The sequence below is a fragment of the Ursus americanus genome, chromosome 6, assembly GCF_024610735.1.
Source record: "Ursus americanus isolate L20-20 chromosome 6, mUrsAme1.1.p, whole genome shotgun sequence".
NCBI lineage: Eukaryota > Metazoa > Chordata > Mammalia > Carnivora > Ursidae > Ursus > Ursus americanus.
In genome coordinates, this window is record NC_142132.1 from 16,481,652 (window position 1) to 16,495,284 (window position 13,633).

Genomic DNA, 13,633 nt, shown 5'->3' on the forward strand with positions numbered 1-13,633 from the left:
TGGTCAGGGTCTGGGCACAGAGCATGCGAAAGCGGTCTTCACGCATTACCATGGGATCTCTTTCTCCTCCCACGAGGTGCTTCACTGCTCCGTCTTTCAGCGAGACAGTTCTCACGGTGCTGCTCTCACTGTCTGCCACAAACAGGCAGCTCCAGGGCTCGTCGGGGGCCAGAGAAAGACCTGAAGGCTGGGCAAAGCCCGCCTTGTGAGGATACGCGTTATTTCGGTTCTCTTCATTTCCGCTTCCAGCAAACCGAAGGCAGGTTCCTTTTTTCAGCTCACTAAAAAAAAGCCAAGTTCACAGGTGGAATCGACATCGTTATGTTCTGTCCAACTGAGTTATCAAATGAATCCAAGTGATGAAATCGGTGGTGATAAGCATTGTTAAAAAGCAGACTCGTGATCTTGGCCTCAAGTGTGCAGTCAGTTCTACATTCCCTGTAGTTTTTCTAGATCATTCATTTACTTATTCACTGTGCCAGGACCTACACAAAATTGAAACTATGTTCTCAACGGCGGGAGAAGCAATCCCTGACAAGAAAAATGATCGTATCGTTGACTGGATAGTTGTGTGTTTATTTTTTTTCTCCTACAAATGGCCAGAGATAGGTACATCTGGATCCCACCTTAACTTCTTACAGGACAATTATGCTGCTTTAATCAGCTGTAAAATCAGTTTCTTAGGGAAATTTCTATTTAAAGGACTTTGCAGTGATTCTTTTTGTCATAGCAAGTTTTACACTTTGGCTTCTAGGCTTATGCTGGAGGACCTGGAAGGAAGTCACGGAGGTGCGCTATGTTGAGGAGGGGAAGAAGCTGATTCAAGACGCAAAATAATGAGATGACGTGTACATCATCTCTAGGTACGGCCCAGCAGGCAGAAGTCTAAGACGACCACCAATCGCTTACCCATTGATATGCTCCCAATGCTAAGTTAGGTAGAGAACAGGGATAGAGGCGAAGGGGTACAGAATGTATGAAATACAGCCATTTATTCAAGAAACGTATAGAAAAAAAAAACACGTAGAGAAATAAATGTAATAACTAATATGCCAAACAAATTAAAAGGTAATTAATATGAATCTTAATTTCAAATAGGAGTTTCTTTGATTAAATATAAGAAGGAGTGGGCAGAAAAAGTAACTTCTAAAATGTTAGCCATCTTTACCGCTGGAAGATCAGTAATAAAGATCAAGCATCCTTAAAACCATGATACAGGTCCATGTGATCCAACTGGACATTTTCCTATTATGAACGAGAGTGACAACTCTACTTATTTGGAAATTTCGCCCACTCTTGACCATATGGGTTGAAAATAGCCATCAATTAGAACAGGGCATTCTGGCCATCTCTGTTAGTTCTTTCTGCTGTTTATAATTATGCCTCATGTTAATGTTTCTGGTCACCACATTGTTCAGGCTACTATCATCTCTTGCCTGGAGATAACCATAGCTCCCTCTCTGCTATCTCTGTTTCTAGTTTTGTCCTAGTCCAAATGCTGCCAGTATTCTTTCAAAAACACAGACTGAATCATGTCACTAGCCAGCTCAAAACTTTCCATAAAGGCATGCAGAATAATGTTCACATTTCTTCAAAGGACACATAAGGCGCTTCACGATCTGCCTGTTACTCATCACATCACTGGTGTTGTATCTTGCCTGGAAAACCTCCTTCTCCCTAACTCCTACTCCTCTATCCAGTTTTAATTTAGCAGCTACTTCCAGGAAGCCTTCCTTGATACCTCATATTTTATTGATATACGATGTGCCTCTTATTTATGTAAGGGACAATTTTACTATAAGGGACAGTATAGTAGGAGGAAATAGTTATGGAAACCAGTAAATGCAACCAGAAACAGGGCGGGGGAGAGAAGAAAAAAGAGAGAGGGAGGGAGGGAGGGAGGGAGGGAGAGGGGGAGAGAGAAGGAACTTATCAGTGCACTAATGTAGCTACAGAGGGAGTGTAGTGAGGTCAAAGAGAAGAAAGAGTATGGTCAGTTCTACCTGGAGTGTGAGGGAGAAGATACAAGGCTCTACAGAAAGGATATAAGAAACTGTGCAGACATACTACTTTTTCATCTTTATATCCCCAACAGTGGCAGCACAACTCCTACATTTACTGCATAAACCAGGTGCTAGGCTGAGCTCTTTATGCATATTATCAATTTTCAAAACAAGCCTATGCAGTAGATATAAATAAAGAGACCGAAGCACAGAAAGTTAAATTGGCTCTCCTAAGCTCCCAGAGATAGTAAGTGGCAGAGGCAGAATTCGATCTCAGGACTACAAAACCTGAGCCATTGAGCACTCTGCCACGCAGTACTCAAACGTGCGCATTCCTGAGCAGGGATGTGTGAACTGCATGTTAAGAGAGGCATGGCCACCAAACATTCCCAGTTCTCTCTCTGGAGGCTCCACAGGACTGATCTTCCCACATTCCCAGAAGTTAGCAAAGGTGGTCAAAAGACTTACTTGGGCTGATGAAATTTAAGTAAAAGTGATCTGTGTCACTTCTGAGTAGAAGCTTTAAAAGCCACTGAGCGACTCACACCTCTCTCTCTGCCAGAATGACTGGCAAAGCTCCAGATGGTGGCTGCTTCACCAGCCTGGTCAACAGCCTGGCAGAGCAGCGCTCCCCAGTGAACCTGTGCGAGTGGGAAAGAAGGACAGGAACCTTGTCTTACGCTCCTGAGAATCTGGGCTGTTACGGTGCCGTGGCCCAGCACATCCCAACTAGCACAGAGGCGTTGCAATCATAGGGACTCGAGGAGAGGGAATTCTGTGAACTCTTGTAGTTTACCAAAGAGACATACTGTCACTTACTTTTTCTTTGGTAGTCTGCTACTGTCCAGTAGCAGTGCCCATATCTGATGAGTCCCCGCCATGGCTATCCACAGAATGTCCTCTCTTTGGATATCTGAACCTTTATAAAAACAAACAGTAATTAATATATATGTATCTCGTTAATACAAACACTTCGCATTTCAGAAATTTAAATTAAAAGATGACAGTATGTTTATAAATCATCTAAAGAAGAAAAAAGTATTTACAGTTTTAAGCTTTAGAGATTTTTCCATTTTCCTTGTGAAAGGCTTGTTTCTTTAGATTTATAAACTTACCTGTAAATTCACAGAAATCCAAAGTATTCTTAATAGCAGGATGCCCCTCTGCATCTCTGGGCACCATGTTTTTAAATATTTGATTTCTTATTTGATAAAATAAGTTGACACGGACTCTCCAAAGAAACTCTGCCAAATACCTAGCAATAACCACTGAAGTCATATGCTTTGATAACAGGTTCTCTGAACAATTTCTCATGAAAAAACCCTATCTTTTAATGGTGTAAGAAATATGTATTTCCATTGGGGCACCTAGCTGGCTCAGTCGGTACAGCATGTGACTCTTGGTCCCGGGGTTGTGAGTTTGAGCCCCACACTGGGCATGGAGCCTACTTAAAAGTAAAATAAAATAAAATATTAAAAAAAATGTATTTCCACCACAGGATTAGCTAGACTTAGATACACATCACAGTTGCTATTTAAAAATCCATTGTTTAATTGTCTATGAGGCTTTTTCCAAAAAATATAATTGACATGCAAAAAAGCTAAGACTACAATATATTACAATATTTACAACTGTTTACTAAAACTCATAATTTTCTACTTTGATGTTACAACTTACTACAATATGACAAGGCTCTATTTCTCAAATTAATTCTATTGTTAAAATATTTAATTTAGGGGCGCCTGGCTGGCTCAGTCAGTGGAGCATTTGACTCTTGATCTCAGTCATGGGTTCGAGCCCCCCACTGGGTGTGGAGCCTACTTTAAAAAACACATCTATCTTAAACTGTATCCTGAGGTGACTTACATACAGTTGAGAATTTTAACTAAAATCATTTGGTCAGATATTCCATAATATCTAAAATATCTAAATTTAGCATAAGCTAAAAGAAATATCTTGGTAAGGCCATTTTATTTATATTTTCTTTAGCTTTAAGTAGTGTGTGTCCAGAAGGAACCCGTTTTCCTTCACTTATATTACCTTCAAGTGTCTTTCTTTTTTTTTTTTTTTTTTAAAGATTTTATTTATTTATTCAACAGAGATAGAGACAGCCAGCGAGAGAGGGAACACAAGCAGGGGGAGTGGGAGAGGAAGAAGCAGGCTCATAGTGGAGGAGCCTGATGTGGGGCTCGATCCCATAACGCCGGGATCACGCCCTGAGCCGAAGGCAGACGCTTAACCGCTGTGCCACCCAGGCGCCCCTTCAAGTGTCTTTCAATTTAATGACAACATAAATAATATTGATGGTTCTTAATAAATTGTGGTGGCTATGTGCCAAGCACTTTACAGAGATTATCACTTACATTTTCTCAAATGTACCAAGGGACAGGTAATGTTATCAGGCCCTTTTTACAGATGAAGGAACTGAGGCGTTAGAGAGGTGAGGTAACTTGCTAGGATCCCAGCACTAATAAATGAACTGGAATCTGACACCAGGCAGTCTGACAGAAAAATCTATATCACATGTTGCCTTTTTTTTTTCTGTGTTCTTAATTGCTAGCCTATGAAATCTAAAAGTATTTCAATTTAATTTTTCATAGTCAAATATTTTTATGAACAAAAATTATATTAAAAGTGACAAGGGCATCCATTTGTTCTGGGGACTCAGTCTCTGCTTAATCACCTTCAGAGTAGATCAAAAGCTTTTCATAATTATTTTATTTTGCTCCTGCCATGTGAGGACAAAGTACAAAGGTGACCATCCATAAGCCAGAAGAGAGCTCTCACCAGAAACCAATCATGCTGGCATCTTGACCTTGGACTTCTAGCCTTCAGAACTGTGAGAAAATAAATTTCTGTTGTCTAAGCCACCCCATCTGTGGTATTTTGTTATGGAAGCCCGAGGTGACTAAGACATTCCCCCTGAGAATAGAAACGAGACAAAGATATCTGCTAATCAACACTATTATTTAGCGTCATATGAACGCCCTAATTTGTGCAAGAAGAAAAAGCATAAAGATCAGAAATAAAACTGTACTTATTAGAAGATGAGATGCTTTTAAAGCCTCTACCTTGCCATAGGAGAGCTAAATTGGTACATAGCTGAGTCAAAGACTGAATCAGTTCTCCAAACAGACCAGCCTAGTTCAACCAGGGCCTACTACATGAAGGCCAAACTTCCTAGTAAAGTGCGGACAGTTTGGTTTTGCTCTCTGTGTACTTATTTCCTTTAGAAGCCTAAGGAATGAGAAAAAGTACAGAAGCAAAGGCTGCGTCAGATCAGGACTTCGGTGTCTCAGGATTTCCCGTGACAACTGATGGTGCTGCTGCTGCTGACAGTGGGGAGGGGGTGAGGATGGTGACCATCCAGAACATTTCCTATGTTTAAGGCACTGAACTAATGAATAAGCACCTTACATGGATAATCTCCTTTAACAACTTTAGTAAGTCTTATTCTTATCTCCATTTTACAAAGAAGCTGAAATTGAAAAGGGTTAAATTGTTGAAATTCACACAGCTAAACCTGGAATAATAATCTATTAGTGAGTTTGACTCCAGATTATTAGTGTTCTTATTAGAAGGAAGGAAATACAGAAGTAAGCCTGGGCTCTTCTGGCCAAGTCCCTGCTTGGCCCACTGACTTTTCCCTCCCTCCTGCCTCTGCCCCACGGACTTAGCTCCGGCTTGAAGTATACAAGAGCATCTTCTGTGTGATCAGAAGCAGAGATCTGGTCAAATGTAATCATGGCTGTCTATTCCAGAATGTTTTGCCCAGGTTCACTCCTGTCCTTCCCTCCCTGTAGCCTGTGGAATAGCCTATGGCTGAATAATCTCTTACCAGTTTTTTTTTTCCAATCCCTTGCCTTTCCATTTTTGGGTTGTTTCAGCTTATCAGCAGCTCTTTGTGACTCATGGGATGAAACTCTATGTTATAGCAAATACTTCTGCAGTACTTTCTATGGGGCCAGGCGCTGTTTAAATGCTTCATGTATATTAACCCTCATAATTCTTGCAATAAAGTTTTGAGCTAGATACTATTAATATCTTTAATTCAGATGAGGAAATTGAGGAATAAAGAGACTAGGTAGCTCGTCCAAAGTCACATAACTACTAAGACGTAAAACTAATTAGAACCCAAGCGGTCTGGCTCCAGTCCATGCAACACTGCCTCTCAGAAAGTTTTTACCCAGCCTGACCATTTCCCTGAGGGCTGAAGAGTTTGTTCTTGCAGATAAAATGAGAGTTAAAAAAAAAAAAAAAGAAAAGAAAGAAAAAGATAGTCTGGCATTTATAAAGCTTATCAAACCAACAAGAATCATATTAATAATTTATACCGTTCACCTTGGATTTTGAAATCTAAAGCACACAGTGGTGTCACCAAGTATGGGTATTAGTTTTGTTCCTTCTAACAAGAATGTGACAATCATGAACATTTCAATTTTAAATTAAGAGTGCACTTAGTATTACTGATTTTCAACAGTCACTTAAAAAAAAATATAGACAATGCCAAAAGCTGAAAAAGGTTTTGCAAGTATTTTAAAAAGCAAAATCTTTCATGATTGTAAGGATTAGTGAAATAATTTCAGAAGACAGGAATAAAACCAGCAAATGAAATATGAAAATAAAATTACCTGCCAATAAGCTTTTAAAAATTCAGTGTTATTTTAAGCAGCTATGATCAAAAATAGATCCCAATCATTAGAACCCTCTAAATAGCAACTGTGAAATTGTCCATTTGTATAAATAATTTTTTCTACACAGTCTCTAAACCTCCTAGGAAGCAAAACCTTGCGCTATTAGAAGAAGTAAAGCCTAGCACCCCCATGGCACAGGAAAACACCAATCACAGCTGGAGAAGGGTAGGAAAAAAACGCTTTCTACCTCAGGCGGAGGGGCAGAGAACTATCTTTGGCCAAAGACTCCATCCTGACACCAATACCCACTGCTAGGGGAGCAGCAGCAAATTCCTCAAAACCACTCAGAGTTTAGCTGCCAGAGAGAGAAGGAACAGGAACAATGAAAAAGCTCCCTACCTCCTTTCCTCGAGGCCCAGGCACACAGGGTCTCCCCAAGACTGAGGCTGACCAGAACAACAGAACACCTCCTTAGCCCCAGTGCAGCCTAGTACAGAACAACAAACAGCAGCCATCTATTTCTTGGGGAGCTGCAAGAGTGCAGGGAGACAAGCACTCTGTGGCTCAGCTGTGCAGGATGACTGCAAGCTGACGGGGTCCTAACATGGAGAAAACCCCTCCAGCATGTAGGCCCCCATGCTAAGGCAACAGCAGCCCACTGCCAGAGGAACTTGAAAACTATGATAAACTGACAGTCACCACAGCAATAATAAAACCCAGCCCCAGCCCAGGTTCTGATTTAATTGACTCAACCTCCCTTATAATGGCATAAATATACTGATCTCATCAGCCTCCATAGTTCTATTCAAAATTACTGGAATATAATAAAAAATGAGAAGACACACACAAAAGCAAAGCGGAACAAAACAAAACAACCCCAAAACCAAAACTCCATTTTCAAGGAACAAAGCAATCAAAAGAAACAGACTCAGAGATGACCTGAAATTTAGACCTGTATGACATGGGCTTTGAAAGAACTATACTTTTTATGTTAAAGAATCTAGAAAAAAAGTGGCCAACATACCTAAATAGATGAAGAATTTAAGCAGATAGATGGAATCTATAAGACATAGTAAAATGGAAATGCTATACTGACAGAAACTGTGATAAAAATTCCTTCAATAGACTCACCACCAGTTGATTAAACACAGCTGAGGAAACAATGACCCTAAAGATAAATCAATATAAATTATTTGAACTGAAACACAAAGAAGAGAGAAAAAAGGGGAAATAAAAAAAAAACAACATGTAAGAGTTGCTGGATAGAACGTATCCGAGTCTAACATAAGTAACTGAAATCTCAGAAGAGAAAGAAAGGAGCAGAAAACATATCTGAGGAAGATGATAGGTGAGAATTTTTCCACACATAATGAAGGACACAAAACTACAGACTCAAGAATTCTAAGCAGGATAACTCCTAGACATTATCAGTCAAACTATTGAAAACCAAAGAGAAAATCTTGATGGCAGCCATGAAGGAACTAGGAAAATAATTAAACCTCTTGTTTAAAACTATGTAAGTTATAAGGCAGTGGAATGACATCTTCAAATATATATATTTTTAAAAGTCAATCCAGACTTGCATATGGAATAAAAAATATCTTTCAAAAATGAAGGTAAATACATTTTCAGACATTCCATCTCCAACCCCCACTTAAAAAAGAAAGGCCAAGAGAAATTAATGTCAGCAGACATGTGCCTCAAGAAATGTTACAGAAGTTCTCCAGGCTAAAGCAATATTATTCCAGAAGGACACTTGGGACCCTAAGAAAACAGTTTGAAAATAGTTTGGCAGTTTCTTACAAAACTACACATACACTTACCTATGACCCAGCAATCTCAATTCCTAAGCATCTACCCAAGAAAATAAATACACACGGCTACATAAAAACCTGTACACAAATGTTTACAGAGGTTTTAGTCATAATTGCCATAAACTAGAGATATCCAAAATGTCTATCAACTAGTGAATTAATAAACAAATTGTGTTACAGCCATACAATGGAATACTACTCAAAAAAAAAGAACTGCTGATACAAGCAACAACAGGGATTAATGTCAAAAGCACTATGCTAAATGGAAGAAGCCAGACATAAAGACTATAAAGAGCAGGAAGAAATAGATGATTGTTGCCAGTAGCTGGAGTGGGTAGTAGAGGTGGTGGGAGGGACACTGAACAAAGGGTTACGAGAACTTTCTGGGGTGATGGAAATATTCTATATTCTTAATTGTAGTAATGGTGATAAGACTGTATATGTTTGTCAAAATACACAGAACTTATACCTAATAAGAGTGAATGTCACTTTCTATAAATTATACCTCACTAACCAAAAAAAATTTATTAAAAAATCTTATATATACAAAGTCAATGTGATAATAAAAGAACCTTCACTCAAATTTTAAATATAAAACTATTTTAACAAAATAAAAACACATTAGTCACATCATATAAAATTTATTCCTCAAAAAAATTCTATCATCTGATTATCTTAGAGGATGTTTTTTATGGTATTTTATAGCATATAAATGGAAGTCAAAGAAGCATATTATCTAAGCACATAAGTACCAATACTAGATTTTTAGACTAGCATACTAAACAGCTGGATTTCAATCATTTAAGGTTGTATAAGCACAGCTAAATTATAAAATGCTGATTAAAGGGCCAAGGAAGGTTAATGGGATTCGGGCACACTGTCCTTTCCATAAATTATTCTAAATCAGGTAATGTCTAAAGTACTTAGAGATTAGCAGGGGTTTTGACCTTTATGATAAAAAAGCTCTTAGAAACATGGCAAAGATCCTGAAAAACTATAAATTTATTGTAGTTAGTAATTATTTTTAGTGCATTATGAAGCTCTGACCATATTCACAGTGATAATAAAAAATGAACAAAGATAAAATGATCTCTTTTGTAAAAATCATTTTATGTTAATTATTTTTATGATAGCATAATTCGGCTAAATATTCAGTCGCCATTTAAAATACATACATACATCTTCACATTACATGTATACTTAAAACAATCAGAGGTATTAAAATACCTTTCCCTAATTTCTTGAAGTATGTTGTTTATTAAATGGGTCTCTTGATAAGATACACATTCAGCTGTGTATTTGCCCCCATTATTTTTCGTTCTCTTTACGTCATCTGTAATTTTTATTCAATTTTTAATTAAACATAGAAATGGATATATGTTCTATACAAAGTTTAATAACTAAAAATCTATGTGCACACCACCAAGTTGAAGAAGAATATTTGAAAACCTCAGACATCTCTCCATGATCATATCCCCTCCTTTTCCCACAAGGAACCACTGGTCTAAAAATTTGTGTTTTTCATTTTTTTCTAATCTTCTTAAATTTTACCATGTCTGGTTGGAGCTCTCAATGTACAGCTGACCCCTAAAAACATGTTTGAACTACATCAGTCCACTTATGAACAGATTTTTTTCAATCAATATAGTACTTCAATTGTATTTTCTCTTATGATTTTCTTAACATTTTCTTTTCTCTAGCTTACTTTTTTGTAAGAATACAGTATATAGGGGTGCCTGGGTGGCTCAGGCAGTTAAGCATCTGCCTTCGTCTCAGGTCATGATCCCAGCATCCTGGGATCGAGTCCTACATTGGACTCCTTGCTCAGCAGAGAGCCTGCTTATCGTTCTCCCTCTGCCACTCCCCTCCGTACTTGTGCTCTTGCTCTCTTTTTTTTTTTTTAAAGATTTTTATTTATTTATTTGACAGAGAGACAGCCAGCGAGAGAGGGAACACAAGCAGGGGGAGTGGGAGAGGAAGAAGCAGGCTCATAGCAGAGGAGCCTGATGTGGGGCTCGATCCCACAACGCCAGGATCACGCCCTGAGCCGAAGGCAGACGCCCAACCGCTGTGCCACCCAGGCGCCCCTGTGCTCTTGCTCTCTGACAAATAAATAAAATCTTAAGAAAAAAAGAATACAGTATATAATACATGTAATATACAAAATATGTGTCAACCGACTGTTTATGTTGTCGGTAAGGCTTCCAGGCAACAGCAGACTATTGTAGTTAAGTTTTGGGGGAGTCAAAGTTACATGCAGATTTTTTCCTGCAGGGAGGTCAGGGCCCCTAACCCCTGTGTTGTTCAAAGGTCAACTGTATAGTCTTGCTTCCTATTCAACTTTCTGTAAAAGAAATCATATTGTAGGTCTCTTCTGTAACTTGATTTCTTACTTAGATGCCTGAGACTTGTCCACAAATGCTAGCTGTGGCTGTGTTCTGTTATTTGCACTGCAAGACAGCCTCATGTATGAAGACACCACAACCCCGAATCTAGTTTCCATGTTTTTCCTCCTGATAATTCCGAACGCTCTCAAATTCACAACTACAGTAGAATTTCAGAAATACTCTCTTAAAGTGTTAAAAAAACTTAACTGTTTACAAGAACAGTGTTTCTCTGCCAGTCCCCTTCAAGTTGGGTTTAATTCTACATCTGTTTAAACCAGTCGTACAATTACATAACTTATAAATATAGTAACCAATCCAATATGAATGCAAATGGAAAGTTGTTTTTATGAAAACAAAGTTGAATACTTCGGAAAGACTTAATAAAAGCAAGTAGCTAAGTCAAACTGTTGAACTAAGTGTGGAAAGACAATTGAAAGAGTAAGTTAAAAACATTGCAGCCCTGGGGTGCCTGGGTAGTGCAGTCCTTAAGCATTTGCCTTCGGCTCAGGGCGTTATCCCACCGTTCGGTTCCGGGATGGAGCCCCACATCGGGCTCCTCCGCTGGGAGCCTGCTTCTTCCTCTCCCACTCCCCCTGCTGTGTTCCCTCTCTCTCGCTGGCTGTCTCTCTGTCACATAAATAAATAAAATCTTAAAACAAAACAAAACAAAACAAAAAAACAAAAAAAACATTGCAGCCCTCAGACTTCCTTGCAAGTGTTTCAAAATTCTTATCACACTTTTAAGGAAATCGAAACAGCTTATTTGGAGTGGTACAAAACCGTCAGGGGCTACATGAAGAAAAGGCTTTGGTCCTACATCAAAATATGGGCTTAAAAATGTACATTTATAGTTCTTAGAAGAAAGTATTTTTACTTTTATGATTCTCAGATTTAAAAGATTTTTTTCCTATATCATAGTTTTCCAATTATCATAGTCAATCACATCAGTGATGGATTCTTATTCCATTTACTTCTACTTTTATTTCCACAAAGGATTCAGGTAGCTTCCAAAGAAATAAATACTACTAAATAAATTTAAAATAAAAAAGTGAAGCAGTAAGTAAATAGGGTAGAAAAGAAAGAGATGCAGCTGTACTCACATTAAAAAAATAAATGCTATGTTTCCATTATATTTTGCTAAAGATAATTTGTCTCTAAGTTTTCTGGAACTCAGTACAACAAAGGAAATACAATCAGTTATGATATTCAAATTATCAAAGAGCTTAAATCATACTTGATACTTAGGAAAAAAGGATTATTTATAATATAGAGAAGAGAAAAAAATTTCTCTAGTAGAGAAATTTATTTATAAGGTAATGATTGAACCACCAACAGATCCCTATAGTAAAAATTGTAACAAGTCCCACAGGGCTGTGTTTTGATGAAATACATAATATCAAACATATATGCACACATAGAGATATAAACAACGTGTTGATACATTTTTAAATCAATGACATGATGCCAAAACTCTATTTAGTAAAAACAACCGTAAGAACAAATATTCTATGATCCAATTTCCCCATACTCTGATGATATACATTAACCCAGGATTAGATTTTAGAATAACTGAAAGCAGTGGCTCGTAAAAATGCTTTTGGGTAATGTACAACTTTGAAAATCTAATGAAAATCTGATCGATTCCCCCAAATCTTATACAGAATTTCTGAGCAGTTTAAGTACCTCAAAAAGCCTAACCAGGAATGCCTGGGGTATACGACTCAAGGTTAAAAATTCTTGGACTACAGTAGTCATTGTGATTACAGGTCCTTCATACAGGGCTTGAAAACCATTTTCTCTTAGCATTTTGAAAGGTGTTAAGCTAAGTGCATTCAAGATTACTCCTTTTGCCAAGTACCTAGAGTGAAGCTATTCTAAGCTGTAAGTGAAATGTAGAGCCATATGCTATTAATGATCTGCCGAGCTAAGGCAGGACTCACCTCCTTTACTGAGAACTGAGCTTAATAAAGACGTAAGTCTCAGCACATTACTCCAGTTGGAAGCTGAGGGGTACTTGTCTATAGAGCCAAGATTTTCCTTAGAAAGCAATTTGGGTGCATTCTCAATAGGAAATAAACAACCAGAGATTCCATGCTATAAAGTATGAGAAACTTTCAGCCTAGAAAAAAATATTTAAATAAATCCAACTACATAAAGTATCCAGTAAAGTACATCCTGTTTTTAACCAATGTAAATTCTGATTAATGTGATAGACTGAACTACTAGTCTTAATTCTTCACTCCTCTGTTGTAATATTATACATCCCTACCCTACCAGGTCCTCACTGTAGGCAAAGTGCATATCCCTGCTCCATGACTTTGACCTTAGTCATGTGGCATGCTTAATAACAGTAGGTAAGCAGATACGACATGAGCAGAGGCTTAAAATGTGTTTAACTGGGCTTACTCTCTTGTGCTCCTGCCTTTTGACTAAAGAATATGCTTTAGACTGCTACTGGTTCAAGGAGGTTGAGAAACAAATGGGGTAGATCTAGACCCAAGAAACTAAGCCCAGGCTTAGCCTTGATCAGCTGAACCCCAATCCTATATAGGAGTGAGAAATAAAAGTTTAGGTTTGTATGAGTTTTGGGATGCTTTCTTATGAAGTATTATTATGGCAATTACTAACAAATACAGTAAATACAAGTTGTAAGTTGCAAAATGTAAATATCTATAACTGAATTGCTATATGCACTATTAGCTTTAAATCCTTGAGGGCTTACATGCTAAGGGGAGAAAAAATTTTTTTCCCCCATGAGGAAGGGTGACAGCACACCAAAGTAACAATTCTCATCC

The 13,633-nt window shown here is 38.0% G+C and overlaps 1 protein-coding gene and 1 long non-coding RNA gene across 2 annotated transcripts in view; one reads left to right on the forward strand and one right to left on the reverse strand.

Annotated features, from left to right (window-relative positions):
* The window catches only part of LOC123795976 (uncharacterized), a 148,748-nt gene extending 140,866 nt beyond the window's left edge, over positions 1-7,882 (forward strand). The window contains exon 9 of the long non-coding RNA XR_015724723.1: positions 755-7,882. This is a non-coding gene — a long non-coding RNA (uncharacterized LOC123795976). The remainder of the gene's footprint in view (positions 1-754) is intronic.
* Positions 1-13,633, reverse strand: part of NHLRC2 (NHL repeat containing 2) — a 60,595-nt gene that overhangs the window by 13,826 nt on the left and 33,136 nt on the right. Inside the window, exons 6-7 of the mRNA XM_045803185.2 lie at positions 2,823-2,922; positions 50-281 (exon numbers count right to left, since the gene is read on the reverse strand). Coding sequence (XP_045659141.2) covers positions 50-281; positions 2,823-2,922 — 332 coding nt within the window. The remainder of the gene's footprint in view (positions 1-49; positions 282-2,822; positions 2,923-13,633) is intronic.